General features: G+C 44.9%; 1 protein-coding gene across 10 annotated transcripts in view; it reads left to right on the top strand.

The window, feature by feature from the left end:
* CELF6 (CUGBP Elav-like family member 6) overlaps positions 1-16,042 on the top strand; it is a 200,143-nt gene extending 184,101 nt beyond the window's left edge. For 9 of the 10 annotated variants that reach the window (XM_081169220.1, XM_081169222.1, XM_081169223.1 and 6 more), the window contains 3 exons: positions 1,528-1,671; positions 6,585-6,740; positions 12,642-16,042. In XM_081169220.1, the coding sequence (XP_081025346.1) occupies positions 1,528-1,671; positions 6,585-6,712 (272 nt within the window). In that variant the 3' untranslated portion in view covers positions 6,713-6,740; positions 12,642-16,042. Of the gene's footprint in view, positions 1-1,527; positions 1,672-6,584; positions 6,741-10,116; positions 10,223-12,641 lie in introns of all 10 variants that reach the window. The other variant, XR_014001873.1, reaches the window with a different exon arrangement.
* Positions 16,043-16,873: the final 831 nt, after the last annotated feature.

Genomic DNA, 16,873 nt, shown 5'->3' with positions numbered 1-16,873 from the left:
GAGTGTGCAGATTACCGGAAGAAAGAGGTTGTAAGAGCAACTGTCTCTGTCTTCAGGTAATCCCATGTGGTCATCCTCCTGATCCCTGATGTGGTCTCTCTACTAGCAGGAGATCACCATGCCCCTATGCAGTTTGTGGGTGTCAAGAAATGCTAGTGGGCAGCTTTCATAAAACTAGGGAGGTTTTACAAAATAAATGAGTGGGTAAGCAGCGGTGCATTTCTGCTTTAAGACAGGGGAACTGCAAGTTGCAGAATGTTAATTTGCTGGGCTGAGAAACTTTTGGTCTCGGCTGCAATTGCTATTGATTGAGTGGTTCATTTCTATTTGCCCAAACAGTCATTTCTGTTGACTATGCTGCTTCCAATTGTTCATCTGATTGATCAGTTGAGGCTCCTTCCCTTTGGCAGTAGGATTACTGGCTTCTTCTTCTTTTGCAGGTGTATTTGGCAATATACCACTGACACAATAATAGCACTTTGATGATGGACTGACACTGGGCTGTCCACACATCATTCAGCTTTATTAGTTGTTCTGCAAAGTTTCACCAAAGTTGTTGAATTATTTCCATCTGGAGGGACAACACCAAAAACAACAAAAACAGGACAAAAAACAGCAACCCTAGAACATCTGTGGTATAGAATGTTTTGACAGGAAACCGTGGGGCCTGTACCTGTTGCAAAAGAAGCAGTATTACAACTCCCCAAAACTTTTACAGGCGCAAGTGGTGATTGTGTATAACTGCCCCCATAGCCATCATGAGCATGAATTCTGATGAATTCTTAATAGAGGACATCTGGAGGGGCCAGTGTAAAAGCCAGGAAGGAAAGGATACAGAAATTATCCCCTGATGGTAATAACAAGACTCTTCCATGTGGAACTAAGGGTTCGTTCAACACTTCCACTTGTCCCATGCCCAGCCAGCACGAGGCTAAGACGTTTTCTCCTTCTCACATGCTTTCTAGGCCTAGGTCCAAACAATTTTGTCATTGTCCCACCACTTTCCATAAAAAACCCGCTCTTTGGTGATAAATCGGAACAAACAGCGATCTGCAGAAAACCCAACTGCTGTCTGTTCCTGTTCAGTGCAAAACCACAGGTTTTACTGGGGGAAAGCAGTGGGGCAAACAGAAGTGTGGGTGAGCTGTTGGACTGCAGCTGAACTAGAAATTATTATTTGAGTAAGGACACTCTGTTATATAGCCATTCTGAGACCATGTTCTGACGCTCTGGGAAAGAACTCTCTGTATGACTGGGATTGAATTGATTTTAATATACACCTAGATATTTGCTCAAGGTGTGTCATGATTCTTTTCAGCTTTATGTTCTAGCAAGCTGGTGGATATTAGGGAAAAAAACAATTGCAATGAACTGATTTTTAAAAAGACTTTTATCTGCTGAACTAGCAGATAAGCGAGCTGCAACAAGCAGTGCATTGTGAGAAAGTAGCCAAACATGTTGCGCGTGGCCTCTTTTCTGCTAACACATGTCTTTTCCTTTGTGTGTACACCTTTGTCATTATCCCAGGTCCCGAAGGCTGTAACCTCTTCATTTATCACCTGCCCCAGGAGTTTGGGGATGCAGAACTTATGCAGATGTTCTTGCCTTTCGGCAACGTCATCTCTGCCAAAGTCTTTGTTGACCGTGCCACCAACCAAAGTAAATGCTTTGGTAAGTAGCTGGTGTGCTTCCTTTGAGATTCTAGGAACATAGGAAGTCATCCTATACTGTATCAGAACATCTGTCAGTCTCGCTCAGTATTGTCTATGCTGTTTGGCAATGGCTCTCCAGGGTTATGGTCTCTCCCAGCCCTACCTTGAGTTGCCAGGGATTGAATCAGGGCCCTTTTACACATGCTCTCTCACTGAGCCACACAGTCCTTTTCCATTGTGTTGGTGGCTGCTGAAACATGTGTGTTCTTCCTGCACTTTGCACCACAAATAGATGGCAAGTAGGATTTTGCTATATAAGGAACTCTAGCTTCCAGGAGCCAACATGCAATTCTGCACATTTCAGAATAAGATGTGACAGAAGGGGAGAATAAGGAGGGATAAGGTTGACTATTGTCAGGCCTCAGCAGGGGTCAGGCTCCAGGCAGTGGAGTTCCAGAATCCTGGGCAGCTGTCATAAGGAGAGCTGAAGCAGATTCATGACCCAAAAGCAGCAATCAGGGAATGGGAACAGGAGGTCAGACGGGGTCTTCATACCTGAGACAAGTGGCTCAGACCAAGGAGCAAGCTCTGAAGTCAGGATTTTGGGAGGTGTGGTAGGCAGGGTTCAGCCCTTGGGGGACAACTGATGGGAAAATGCTCAAGCAAACTTGTACCTGCTTTGGAAGGGAGGGTAACTGCAGAGAAGAAAGGCATTAGTAGGTGTTTTTTAGCGTTCCTCAAGAATACTTGCAGGGGTGGAATTGTAATTGTTTGTGTATACTCAAGGAACACAACCCACCCCCCTCATAATTTCAAGGCAAGTTCAAGGAATTGTGCCCATCGCTAGTATTATAGGCAACATCCAATCATGAGGCTCACTCATATGGTTTGCTTCCACTCCAACATCTGGAGAAACTTCTCTGGTTGGTTCTTGTATATGCCACCACTGTAATGTAAAACCAGGCCACTTAGAAGCATTTTTTTTGGCAATTGCTACATTGCCCAACTGTAAAAAATTGGTCTTTGATAATGATACAGTAGCTTAGGAATGGGGCATTCCATCTTGGTTCACAAGGCTATCACGGGCTGTTTCATTCTTTTAGTGCCATATATCTGAGCAGGGGTAGTCAACACAGTGCCCTCCAGATGTCAGGAAGCTGCCTTTTACAGAGTCAGACCATTGGTCCATCTAGCTCAGGGGTCAGCAATCTTTTTCAGCCATGGGCCAGTCCACCATCCCTCAGACCATGTGGTGGGCCACACTATATTTTTTTTGGGGGGGGGAGGGAGGATTAACAAATTTCTATGCCCCACAAATAACCCAGAGATGCATTTTAAATAAAAGCACACATTCTACTCATGTAAAAACATGCTGATTCCCAGACCATCTGTGGGCCGGATTGAGAAGGTGATTGGGCCGCATCTGGCCCCCGGGCCTTAGGTTGCCTACCCCTGATCTAGCTCAATATTATCTGGACTGACTGGCAGCAGCTCTCCAGGGTTTCTGGTGAGGGACATTCATGGGCCTAGCTAGAGATGCTGGGAATTGAACCTAGAACCTTTTGCATGCAAAGCAGATTTTCTTCCACTGAGCTATGGCCCCTTCCCATAAGCTGTGGCCTCAGCTCCTGTCTGCCCAAGTCAGTGTGGATAATAGTCAGGGATTATGAGAACTGTAGTCCAACCACATCCAGAGGGCACAGTGTCGGCTGCCCCTATGGAAATGTTACTTACATATTGTATCCAACTAAGTGCTACTCAGAGTAAACTCATTTAAATGAATGCTCCAAGCCTGTTAACTTCAGTGGGTCTACTCTGAGAAGGAGCGGCACTGGAAACAACCCTTATTTTCTTACATTATTAACGTGCCTTCCTTCCATCACAAAACCAATTGGTTTAGCTTCGTTTCAGCAAGGTGGTGGCCACAAGCGCCTTCAGATCATTTCCTGAGACTGCATTAGGAACAATCAGAAGAGTTTCTATAAACACACTGAAAATATCCAGAAAGTGGAAAAAAGTCCATTCATTAAAGGAAAGAGTACTAGTAATCCACAGTACAATGAAAGCTAAATTGCTCAATGTCTACTTCACTTTGGCTTTCGCCAGTGAGATAAATTGTGACCAGATGATTAGTAGAATCGATATAAACAATGAGGGAGGGACAAAGGTTAGGATAGGCAAAGATCTGTTCAGAGAATATTTGACTATCTTAAATGATTAGAAGTCAGCAGGTCATGATGAATTGCGCCCTGGGATGCTGAAGGCATCTCCAAACCACAAAGCAATCATTTTTGAGAAATCATGCATGACAGGTGAGGTTCCAGTGGAATGGAAAAAGGCAAACATAATGCCCAACTTTAAAAGCAGGAATTTATAGGCCCATTAACTTAACTTCTCTCCCTGGGAAGTTACTAAACCAAATCATAAAGCAATTCATTTGTAAGGATCAAAAAGAAAATGGAGGGCCAAATTTACTAATATGCAGAGTAGGCACTAATCTAGGGCCTCAAATTAGCAGACCCCATACTAAAATGCAACGGAGGCGTTGCTTTGCAAGCATAATTTGCACCTCATGTTGCTGCAAATAAAGTCTGACCACTTCATTTAACTTACAGCCACCAGCTTGGGAGTTTCGCAAGCCAAAGTTCATTGTCTAACGTAGCCTGAATATTTCTTAGCTGCAAGGCCCTGCACATGTGTGGCCAAATCCAGCACCAGCAGTTGTCATCATCCTACACCAGCACACCAGCAAGGTCCACCACTTATGCCTGTCCGCTACACACACACACACACACACAGAGAGAGAGAGAGAGAGAGAGAGAGAGAGAGAGAGAGAGAGCTTAGTTTGAGAACTACTCTTTTCATTTCCTGCCGTGTCACTGATGTAGCATCACTCCGATGCATTGTGGAAGGTTAAAATGAACCTCATACCCACCGAGGGCTGCCTGGTGCTCATCAAAGGCAGTGCTGATGCCTGCACCGCTGCCAGATTAAGCCTGCCAGTGGGCAGGTGTAAAGGAGTGTCCTCCAGCAGGCACTTTGCCTCAACTCTGGAGCCAGCCTTGAATCTGGTACCTGGCCTCGCCCACACAGCTGATGTAATGGCACCATAGACTACAGTAGTCATTCCTCCAACCTCGTACTCTCCAGATGGTTTGAAGTACAAGTTCCATCAGTCAGGGATGGTGAGAATTGCCGCCTAAAACGTATGAAAGACCACAGGTTGGGGGAAAGCAAACAGCAACAATGCATTAGGCATGGGGATGGTTTTGCAGACTACCTTGTTCAAAACAGAGCCACTAAGCTAATGTCTGGAACTGAGCATCGGGATCACATCCTGCTGGTGCTTAAAGAACTCCATTGGCTTCCAGTCCTTTCCCAAATACAATGCAAAGGGTGGGTGCTTACATCTTAAGACCCTATGCAGCTTGCAACCTGGATAATTGAGGAGATGTTTTCTCTCGCATCAACTTGCCAGTATGTAAGATTTTCTTCAGGTAAGCCTCCCTAGAGGAAGAGGTGCATGTGCAAGGGGCCATAGCTAGAAAGGGTCTCTCTCCTCTCCATCAGCTTATGCACCTCTTTCCCTAGGGAGACTCACCTGACACCTGTGGCAATGTCTTTCTCTCCTGGGTTTGCTTTTAGCATGGCCTTTTCATGTGTTTGTATTAGTTACTGTAAAGTGCTCTGGGATTTCTTAATGGAAGGGCAGTATGCAAATATTTCAAATTAGGGGTTGGCAACCTTTTCAGGCCTGTGGGCACTTCTGAATTTTTGAGTGAGTGCTGTGGGTGCCACGCACCTCCAGGGTCACTTCTCTCTCCCATCCCCTGTCAGCCGTTGCTTACTGAATAAATGTTGTGGCTATAGATTTTTTTTAAGCAATGCAACTGTTGTTGGTTGTTTTTTTTAAGCAATGCAGACTGGATCCTTTATCTATGTATTAAGAGCAAAAATTAAGTAAGGGCTTGCCCAAACACTGCTTCAACTTATTTTGATGTTGAAAGGTCAAACGAATCATACAGCATATTCTCAAACGGTTAGCACATCCTTCCAAACTTTTCAAAGTCCTGTTGAGTGAGGACATGCCATTACATTATTTTGAAGTGTGTTAGAAACATCCCGCAGACTACTAATATCCTGTGAAGTTAACTAGCAGGCCATGATTATAAGATGTTCTCATTGCAATGAAAAAATATGGTGTATTTTGGCTTTAAGGCAGGCACCCCCAACCTTCGGCCCTCCAGATGTTTTGGACTACAGTTCCCATCATCCCTGACCTCTGGTCCTGTTAGCTAGGGATCATGGGAGTTGTAGGCCAAAACATTTGGAGGGCCGCAGGTTGGGGATGCCTGCTTTAAGGTTTTCCTCCGTGTCTTCACAACACCCCAGGTGACCCAAAACCAAACCTAGACTCCATGAGTTAAATGGATTGGATTTCTTAAATTTTGCTTTCAATGACTATTGTTAAAGAAGAATCTTGTGTGGCTGGAAAGTGAACAGTGGCCTAAAACAGCCTTCCCCAACTTAGTCCACTTCAAATGTTTTGGAGGACAACTTCCACCAGCCCTTTGCAAGCCCATCCTGCCATCACCATTAAGAGCAGCTCCCCCAACCTGGTGCCCTCCAGATATTTTGAGTAACAAACTCCCATCAGCCCCAACCAGTATGGCTGTGCTGGCTGGGGCTAATGAGAGTCGCAGTCCAAAGCATCTGAAAGGCACCAGATTGGGGATCCTGCTCTTAAGCAGCCAGCTAGCTCTGACATTCACCTGTTTTGAATTCCTCAGGATCTATTTTCTGTGAAAGGCTTGCAGTGAAACAGCAACATGGAGGGAGGGCTGCCGCTGTCCTTGGTGCTGAACTGTGTCCTTCCTTTCCTTCTCTGTTCTCACCCCCTGTCACCCCACTTTCCCCCTTGACCCATCCCAGGTTTCGTCAGTTTTGACAATCCAACTAGTGCTCAGGCAGCCATTCAGGCCATGAACGGCTTCCAGATCGGCATGAAGAGGCTAAAGGTCCAACTAAAGCGGCCAAAAGATGCTAACAGACCCTACTGACCCGTGTTCACCTTGGCCCTGAAAGCAGGTAAGACATTGGCAGGCAAGACTGTCCCAGCTACACTACCAGCAGGAAAAGGGGTTAGCCTTCCTCAAGCTTTTGCCACAAGGCCGGTGTTAAACCTGGAGGAAAATGGAGCGAAAAACCACAAATGGTGTGTCTAGTTCAAAACAGCAAATACAGTGCATTTTGGCCCAGCCCATATCCATCACATGAAAATAAGCTAAAAGGTAATAAATGATACATAGCCTTCCCATAGGGGATTGATTACCCAAATAAACTTTCAATGGTTTATTATTCTAATAATGTACAGTGTCAACGATCCTTATTGTTTGTCTTTAGGCACAGAGAATGACCCCAATCCAAATAGAATGAATTTATTTTATTTATTTTTTGACCTAATGTATCAGCCAATCTTTGTTACACAGTAATCCCATGGAGGTTTACAGCATATCTTAAAACCATAATACAAACAAACCAAACCATAAAAACTAATATAAAACCACAGTAAATGAACAGCAGCAGGTCAGACAAACAGAAGCCTTAGAACAATACCTAGCTAGTTGATATCAAGGGAATTTAGATTTATTGCTGCTAATTTATCCCACTGACTTTAAGCAGGATGCAAGCATGTCTGTGTCTTCAGTGGGACAGAGACAGATATGTTCAGGTCCCACTCTCCAGGCACAATGCAATCTCAGGAAATTGTTTGTTAAGTGAGTGTTTGCATAACAAGCTGGTGATTTCCATTATTTCCTATGGGAACATTTCTAATCCGTGATTTGTCCATGCTCCCTCCCTGGTCTCTGCCTGAAACTGTTGCAGCCAGTCAGCAGAAGCCAAACAAAGGAAAAACTTATTTGTTCAATCCCTCCTGCTCCCTGATTTGTTCAATCTCTCTCCCTCCCTCCATGGTTTTCTGCCCCAAATGGCCACTAGCCAGCAGAACACAAACAACTAAGGAAGTGGGCAAACTTTGACTGTTTGGATATCTGAACCAATCATTCATGTAGCAAGGTTTGGGCATAATTTTTTGTATTCAGATAACAGAGATTTTGGATAATGAGTGTTCTGATAGTGGGACCCGTGTATATTACATCGTTTAAGTTGTTGAGTGTCATAGTTGATACACAAATAACCTGCACCCAAAGTGGTTCACACATAGAAGATAGACTAAAAACAGTGGTACAATATCAGTACATAAAAATAATATGTATAATATCACTACACTGAAAAAAACAACAACAACAAACAGTTCATTTAACATGCATCAAAATTTAAATGAGCATAAAATCACCAATAGGTCAAGTCATCCAATAACTTCACATCCAAAAGCTTTCATAGTTATGTAAAAAGAGACAAGAATAGAATATCTGTGGCCAAAACCTAAATCTGTAAATAGGAAGGAAGGAAGATAATCTAACATGTCTTCAGACCAATGAAAGGGTAAAATCTAAAGCATAATTATGTGGTTCCATTGAAGTCCATATACCCAAGTAGCTGTTTTCAAAATCATGGCAAGAGCACCAAACAGAATACATGTGTTTATTTGTTGAAGCCATTATTACCCTGCCTTTTGACCTGAAACAGATCCTTGGGGTGACTTAAAGGCTAAAATCCAACAACATGCCACCTCAAATGCTAATTAAATCAAATGTTTTGATCTGATTGGGATAGTCTGAAGTCATCACGAATTTGTTTATCACCTCCTGGCTCCGCACATAGTTTGAGGGGGTTTCCAGGCTGAGGTGAGTTGCATTCACAAGCCCCTCGCCACTGCAAAAAAAGAGAAAGGAACACCCAATTTAACCATATCAAGGCAGTGTGTAAATCAGCCGCAGAGTTAAACTGAACGAAAAGATCCACACGATGCATTTAAAGCATGCCCAATGCACATTGAAATCACATGGATCCTGGGAACAGAGTGAATGTAGCTCTGTGTGAGGAAACTACAGTTCCCAGGATTCTTTAGGGGAAATCATGAGCTTTCATTGTGCTCTTACTTTCTGAGAGTAAGAGCACTTCCACTGTGGAACGGACTGCTTTGAGAGGTTGTGGACTCTCCTCCCTTGGAGGTTTTAAAGCAGAGACTGGAAGGCCACCTGTCATGGATGGTTTAGTTGAAATTCCTGCCTTGCAGGGGGTTGGCCTAGATGACTCTTGGGGTCCCTTCCAACTCTACAGTTCTATGGATTATGGTTGGGTATGCTTTAAATGCATGATGCAAATCTCCCCAACTTTTGCGTAAGTCATAGCTTAGGCTGTATGCTTACTAAGGCTACAATCTTATACCTAGGTAAAGCTAAAGGGACCCCTGAACATTAGGTCCAGTCATGGACGACTCTGAGGTTGTGGCGCTCATCTCGCTTTATTGGCCGAGGGAGCCGGCATACAGTTTCCGGGTCATGTGGCCAGCATAACTAAGGCACTTCTGGTGAACCAGAGCAGCTCACAGAAATGCAGTTTACCTTCCCACCAGAGTGGTACCTATTTATCTACTTGCACTTTGACGTGCTTTTGAACTGCTAGGTTGGCAGGAGCAGGGACCGAGCAATGGGAGCTCACCCCATTGCGGGGATTCGAACCGCCAACCTTCTGATCGGCAAGTCCTAGGCTCAGTAGTTTAACCCACAGCACCACCCGCGTCCCAATCTTATACCTACTTACCTGGAAATTCTGTGGAATTAACTTCTCCATAGACGTGTATAGAATTGCAGTGTAAGTTGCACACCCACTGCAAGCAGTTTGCAAGAGTGAAATCCCACAGAGGGCTGCAGGATGCAATAGCATGACAAACAGATCTGCTGGAACCGACCAGAGGCCCATCTGCTATTACAGCAGGAGTGAGGAATCTGTGCCCCCCACCACCACACATTGTTGGACTCCCAACTCCCACCAGCCCCGGCTAACAATTAGGAATGCTTGGAGTTGTAGTTCAAAACCTAGAGAGTCATGGATTACCCACCCCAGGCCTATGGGATGCCCAGAATAGGACATGAAAGCAGTAGCACCCTGCGCTCATCTTCCCCAGCAATTCATTGGCCTCATGAAGGAAGCTATTTTCAGGCTCACCAAACATTTAAAACACTTTAACCCCCTTTGGCAGTCATGGCTCCCCTGCAAAGAATCTTGGGAACTGTAGTTTGTGAAGGGGGCTGGCCTCAGAGACCTAGACTTCCCAGCACCCTGCACAAACTACAGCTCTCGTGATTCCCCATGACTGCTAAAGTACTTTGTGCTTTAGATGTACCATGTGAATATGACTTCAGAGGACTCCTGCTCCATTTTGCAGCTATCAGAAGAAGCAATGACCATTAATACTGAGAACTCGCATCAAACCGATTCATCTTTTCTTTTATATTTTTGTTTCCTCCAACCCATCCACTACTTTGTCTCTAACCAGACCAGGCCAATCATAGCTCCAAGGATGACCCCACAGTTGCCTAGCAACCCTCTAGCTGTTATGGGAGACCCAAACAAAAACTCTCCCTCCCAAATTATCTGAAACTGTAAGTGACTTAACTAATGTTGTCATCGTCCTTCTCGATGACGCCATGTGGCCGGTTGTAATCTTGTTGCATGAACTTGACGTTGATCTTTCTACATCTCTGCTTTATTTTTATTAGTTCTTCTTCCCACCCCTTCCTCCTCTCTTTTTGGCGGTTGTGCAGTGCCATATTGATGCCCATGGTGGATAGTTTTTGGAGTGCTGATTGGTCAGTCTTTTACTAGTTGTGGATTTTTTGAGCCCATAAACTCCACTTTGTCCTTCTTTGTACCTCCTTTTCTCTCTGTTGTGATGTGACAATTGATGTGTGTGTCCTCTATATTTACTGTGTGATGATGATGGCTGAGTAACTCAGTCCTGCACAAGAAACACCAAGTTGTGCTAGCTCTCCCCACCCCCCACCCTCCTGGCATCCCAGCATAATTTAGAGTCTCTATATTACCCCAATGCTTGTGGAAATTCAAGCATTCCACAGTCTCAAGAGCATGAAGGCTTCACTGCTAAGGATTGACAGCAAATGCTCCTTGATTGTTGGAAAACACATGTTTTGTATGCAAAACATCTCAAGTTCAGTCTCTTCAGTCACATCTTCAGCAGGGTTGGGAGAAACCTGTCTGAACCCTTGAAGAGTCGCTTCCAGTGAGTGTAGGCCATCTTTCTTCAATCCTCCAGATATCTCAGCCTACAATCCGCATCATCCATGACCATCAGCCACGCTGGCTGCTTCTGATGGAAGTTGTAATCCAAAAAGCTGGAAGGCACTAGGTCAGGGAAGGTTAGTGTAGAAAATACTAAGTTAGATGGACCAGTGGCCTGACCTGTTGAACAGTAGCTTCTCACGTTCCTGTTTGGAGATAATGAACCCGGATTGCCTACTCCAGGATAAAAGATATGTAAAGCAAACAAAAGCCCTGTTCTGTTTCGTTTTCTTTTTGCATAGAAAAAGTCCTAGTCCTGATTGCAGGCATGGAGTGTGGTACCATAGCAGAGGAGCAGGAGAGTGTTACTGGTGTAGCATTTCACGGGAGAGGACCCTTCATTCAGCAGCAGAGCATATAATTTTAATGCAAAAGATCCTCAGTTCAGCCCTTCGAAATTCAATTAAAAGGACCAGGTATCAGGGGTGGGAAATATTCTGTTCTGCTCAAGATCCCTGGAAAACCATTGCCAATCAGAGTAGACAATATACTGGACTACATAGACAAATCTTCTGACCTGGTCTAAATCAGCTTCCTACTAAAGCACACATTGGAAGCACATGACTTCTCCCAAAGGATCGTGGGAACTGCTGTGTGTTACGATTGCTGGGAATTCATAGCTGTGAGGGGGGAAACCACAGTTCCCAGAAATCTTTGGGGGAAGGCATGTGCTTTAAATGTATGGCGTGGATCTGCATATATGCTCCTAATAGGGCAGAAATGCATCAAGAATGGAACCTGCTCAAGATGGTCACCAGTTCCATCACATAGGGAGCTCTTGGTCCCTCCCTCTCCTCCTCAGGCCATGCCCCTCCCTCTTGGCTCCACCCCTTTAAGCTAAGACAAATCTCAACCAATATGGCATCCCTGGCCTCCTGCAGTTGCTATGCTAGCTTCTAGCAGCAGTTATCTGAATTTTGGCCAACAATACATTGACCATCTTGCTCCATGAAACTTGTTCTGTATATGGAGCTGTTGGGATAAATTGCATTTTCATTTTTCTTTTACACAGGCCCTGCTCTTTTAACAGCAGCCTGACACAGCAGTGGAAAGGGGGGGGAGCTTGTTCAACATCAGCTTCACGTCTGGGATGGGGGGTGGAGGGGAAAGAAGAAGTGGTTGGAAATCAGGAACCCTCACTATGCGGCCTAAGTGTGTTACATACAGAAAACAAGATAACTGGTGGTATTTCGCAGTGTTTAAGGTTGCTAAGTATGTTTATTTCGCAAGCCACATTGGCCCATCTATCTCAGTACTGTCTACACCAGGGGTAGTCAACCTTTTCATACCTACCGCCCACGAATGCATCTTTCTTAATGGTAAAATTTTCTTACCGCCCACCAGTGCTCGAAGGGGGAAGGATTCAGCTCGTGCTGTAGAACCCACTACCGCCCACCTAGAATCCTGAAACGCCCACTAGTGGACAGTAGGGACCAGGTTGACAACCCCTTGTCTACACTGACTGGAAGCAGCTCTTCAGGGCTGTTGGGACACCCACAACAAATGGAAGGTCAGACCTAACCTAGAACATTTCAGAATTCAACATCTTCTGGTACGCAATTGGGGAGTCGTTTGATATATATATTTTACACACTGAATAGAGATGGCCCTGACAAGAGCTTCCTTTCTCTCCTAACGCCATCACTCGCTACTGGGGATGGGGCTTCCTGCTAGCTCCTGGCACTGCCTGCCTCTTCTTAACATCCCTTCTCTCTCTTTCAGATGGGATGCCATGCGGCGTACGAAGAGTATTCCCCTTGTCCCACGTGCAGTATCCAGACTTGTAACTCTCTTTCTTTGCAACATATCACGGAGGAGGAGGAGGAGGTGGAAGAGGAGGCAGGATGCTCGTGAAAAAGAGGAGAGCCAGTTTGGTTGTACCTTTTTTATTTTTATTTTCCAAATCGGTTGGGGTTTCGGGGGGGTGTTTCTTTTTCTTTTTCCTTTTGCCGCTTTAAGGCAAGAGAAAGCAAAGAAGGTGGTTGTGACAATATTGGACAAAAGGGAAAGAGGCATCGCTATTTGCCGACTCTAAACTCCACGACGGGAAGGAGCCGCTGGAGAAGACGTGTTTTTTTTTAAGACCCCTCACGAGGAGAGGGGTAGGATTTTGCAACAGGAAAAGGTTGCAGGCACAGAGCCTGCTGGTGGGACCAGCCTCTCTCTAAAGCACTTGACTGATGCTCAAGATTTCAGAAGAGGGAGGCCAAACAGATCTAAACCAAAGCCGGTGGGTTTGGACCAGGCCTGTATGTTACACCTGGGAAACGCTTTTTGTTTTTAAAAAAGGGGGAAAGAAAAAAATGGGAATTTTTTTTTCCGCATCCGTTTAAGAAAAGAAAAATCAGTTGCTAAGAGGATGTTGAACTTAACAGAAGATATATATATAAATAGGTCTATATATCTATATCCCGTGGATTGGGGGTGGGGGTTTCTGTCCCACTTTGTCACCAGTCCAAGGAGATTGGATTAACTTCTTTCAAAGTCATATCATTCCTTAGAGTTTAGGGACCAAAGGACTATTGCTTTTTTAATATATATATAAATTAATTAATTTAAAAAACAAAACAAAACAAAAAAAAGAAACTCAAAGAGGTTTAAAAAAACTAAAAAAAAAAGCTTCATGTCAAAGCTGCAAGTTGTTTCCAAGAGAAGCGAGCTCAAGCAAGCAAGCAAGCAGATGTCGCCTTGTGAGCAGTGTGGCCAGTGCTGGTGGCCTTGTGACCGCATTGAACACTATGGGGTTCGGGTGAGTAGTGAAGCTGGCAGGAGGGGCCACTTTGGCCAGGGTGGGGGGGGGGTCTTGGCAACAGCTCTCTCCTCCTCCTCTCGCCAGATAGGCACTTGGATTTCAGAAAATTGGGGGGTTGTAATCACAGTTCCTGATCTGCTTCTCCCATGCATTGAAAGCTAATGTAAACCAGAGTAAGAAGAGACACAGGACCATATTTTTTTGCACGAGAAGCTGCCTTGCGCCAAGGCAGATCATTGGTGCGACTAATTCAGTATTGCCTACACTAGGGGTGGACTCCAGCTGCTGTCAGCCCCAGCCAACATGATCAGTGGCTAGGGATAATGGGAGCTGGAGTCCAGCAGCATCTGGAATGCCACCGGTTTCCCACCCATGCTTAGATGGCTGTGTAGAGGAGCTGCAACGTCTCTCCACACTTGGACAATGCTTTGATTAGGACCACCCAAAGTGTCACAGAACGTTGGGCCAGCTCTTAGTAGGCTGAACATCTAGCAAAGCAGAGGAATGGAGAAAGTTTGGCTTATGGTAGCTTGAAAGTCTGCATTTGGTGTTAAAATAGAGGTGCATTAGGAAGTTGCAGGCGTAACTGGATGAGGCTTGGCAAAGGTGTTATTCAGGTTTCACAGTGCGCCCAGAACTGATAGGACAAAGAAATGACCGAGGCTGGGTCATGGGCAAGTCTGGAGCATGACAGCAGCCAGGGACTGGGGGTGGTGTTCAATACTAGTCCTGTTCAGAGTAGATCCACCAAAGTTAATAGACATGACTAATTTAGGTTCCTTGATTCCAATGGGCCTACTCTTAGTAAGAGTTTGAGCCAGATTGAAAGCGCTATCCAGATCAGAGGGCAAACCAGCAGGCAAGACCAAAGAATAAAGTTGGAAATGCAAAAGCCACCAGAGCTTGGGTACACCTTGTTGCACCACAGTGACAGGAAGTCCTCTTAAACTCCTTCCTGCCCAGGAGGAGCCAATGACCAGCCTAATGGGTGGAGTCAGCCCACAGCCTGGAAAGTTCTTTACTGAGAGGCTGCAATTATGCATGTCACCACGTGGGACAGCGGTCAGCAATTGCTGGCAGAAACACAGTGGCGCATGAGCTCGTGCACGCACAGTTTTTTTAAAAAAAGAACCTAATAAAGGACGTAACCCTATCATTAGGCAAAACACACTGGTTCCTTCTTAGAGCGCAAAAGTAAAAAGGAATATGGCTGGAGGTTGATTTCAGGTGGAATGCTAGGTCTTTAAAAATGTCAAAAGAAGTCAAAGTGGGTTACATTACCTGGTGGTTAGAGGGAATGTGTAACCCTTGAAAAGTAAAGTGCCATCTTCAGGTGGTAAGAAAGCATATTCCTTCAGTTTTAGGGTCCCACTTCTGAATGGTTAAATTTGGTTATCCAAGTCACACATAAAGCAAGAAGAAGTCCATAAGAAAACAAATCTGAACTCCACAGTCAGGCAGCAATACCATTGCCCTTGCATATTTCCTGGTCTCAGTAGTCCTTAGTTGCACCCTGAAGCCTGCCTAGCACCTAGCCAAGCCTAATGGACTTGGTGTCTGCAACCTCCTCCTACATTCGATCTTAAGACTGTCAAAAAATGCAGAGTGACCACAACATGCTAGATTTCCCCCCACTTCCTCTCCCCACTTTGCTCAACATCCAGCCTGACAAAGAGCTTTAGAAAACTCAAAAGCTTACTCACTGTTTTGTGGCATTTTGGCCTGATCCAGTAGAGGTATTTCCGGACTGTGGGTTTTTCTAATGCACCAACATGGCTTCCTTTTCTTAAAGTGTATCTTGAAGAATTCCCTCCCTGTCTGGGATAAGACCCAGAACTCTTTCAGTCAGAGAGCTCCCAGGATGGAGATAGTGGAGTCCTTCAAAACTCCCCAGGAGATATCATCCAACGCATTGACACCAGTAGAAGCTTTCATGGAGGAAGAGCCCCATCAGACAGTGGGGCCAGCATGCCTTGCTTCAAGGGATGTAGCTCTGCTCTCCTTATCTGACTCAGATGACTCCACTACCTGCACTCCAGTGGGGCTGTCATGGGAGCATAGGAAACTGCCTTATATTGAGTCAGACCCATTGATTCAACTAGCTCAGTATTGTCTGAGCCAACTGACAATGGCTCTCTGGGGCTTCAAACAGGGGACATTCCCAGGACATTCCTGGGGGTTAAAGGGGTTGAACCTGGGATCATCTGCATGCAAAGTGGGTGCTGTGCCACTGAGGTACCACGCCCTTCACCCTGCCATGTCCAGAAGCCAGGGGAGGTGCTCCAATCTTGCCCGAGTGCACACCTGTATATTAGAATACTTTAACTACCAATCAGGCTCCAGGGAAGCCACGCCACACAATAAAGCTTCAGCCAGCAAGAACTATTCTGCTCCACAGGGAGCTCTCTGTGGTCCTGAAGCTCAGCCATCTACTACTGATCCCCTCCTTGAGCTCTAGCCTTGAACCAGCTCACTCTGTGAGCAGGTGCTGTTTGCAGATCACATGGGATGGGCAGGTGGGTGGATTATTCCCTTTGTATGAAATTTCTCTCTGTGTGTCTCTCATTGCCCTGGTGTAACATTAGCCAAATTCTCTATTACTTTCAAGAATCTGCTGGGGAAGAGGAGGAGGTCAGGGGGAGGGGGTCAGGTTTAAGGAAGTGCCAAATAGAGTGAGCGAAATGTCACGGTACATGAAGGATCTGGGGTTGTCTCATTGTCCTTCGTGGTTCACATTCCCTAATGCGGTCGCTTGGCCACTGGACGACTTCTTTTTCTTTCTTCTCTTCTTTATTTTTATTTTTTTTATTCTTTCTTTCTTTTTCTTAAGAAAAAATGTGCTTCATTGTTACATTTCCTAGTGGTTTAGAACAGAATGCTTTTTGTAGAGCGGTTAGCGTTTAACATAGGAGAGCCCTCCATTTGAAACAAATGAAACCTAAAAAGAAAAAGGAAAAAAAAGACAATCGACTTTAGTGACCTTGTGAAAGTGACTTTTTTATATAAAAAAAAGAAAAGAAAAAGGCAAAACAACACTATATATATATATATATATATATATATATATATATATATATATATATATGAGAGAATGACACAGAGACCTAAATTTGGGGTGGGGGAAGGGAGTTGTGAGCACTGGGACTCAAGCTGTGTTTCAAATGCTGCCTGCTTGTATGAAATGGGAGGGTGATGGGTGGTA

Source organism: Podarcis bocagei (assembly GCF_964188305.1).
Source record: "Podarcis bocagei genome assembly, chromosome: 14".
NCBI classification, from domain to species: Eukaryota; Metazoa; Chordata; class Lepidosauria; order Squamata; family Lacertidae; genus Podarcis; species Podarcis bocagei.
The sequence above is the reverse complement of the archived record's forward strand: the minus strand, read 5'-3'. Positions and strand labels throughout refer to the sequence as shown.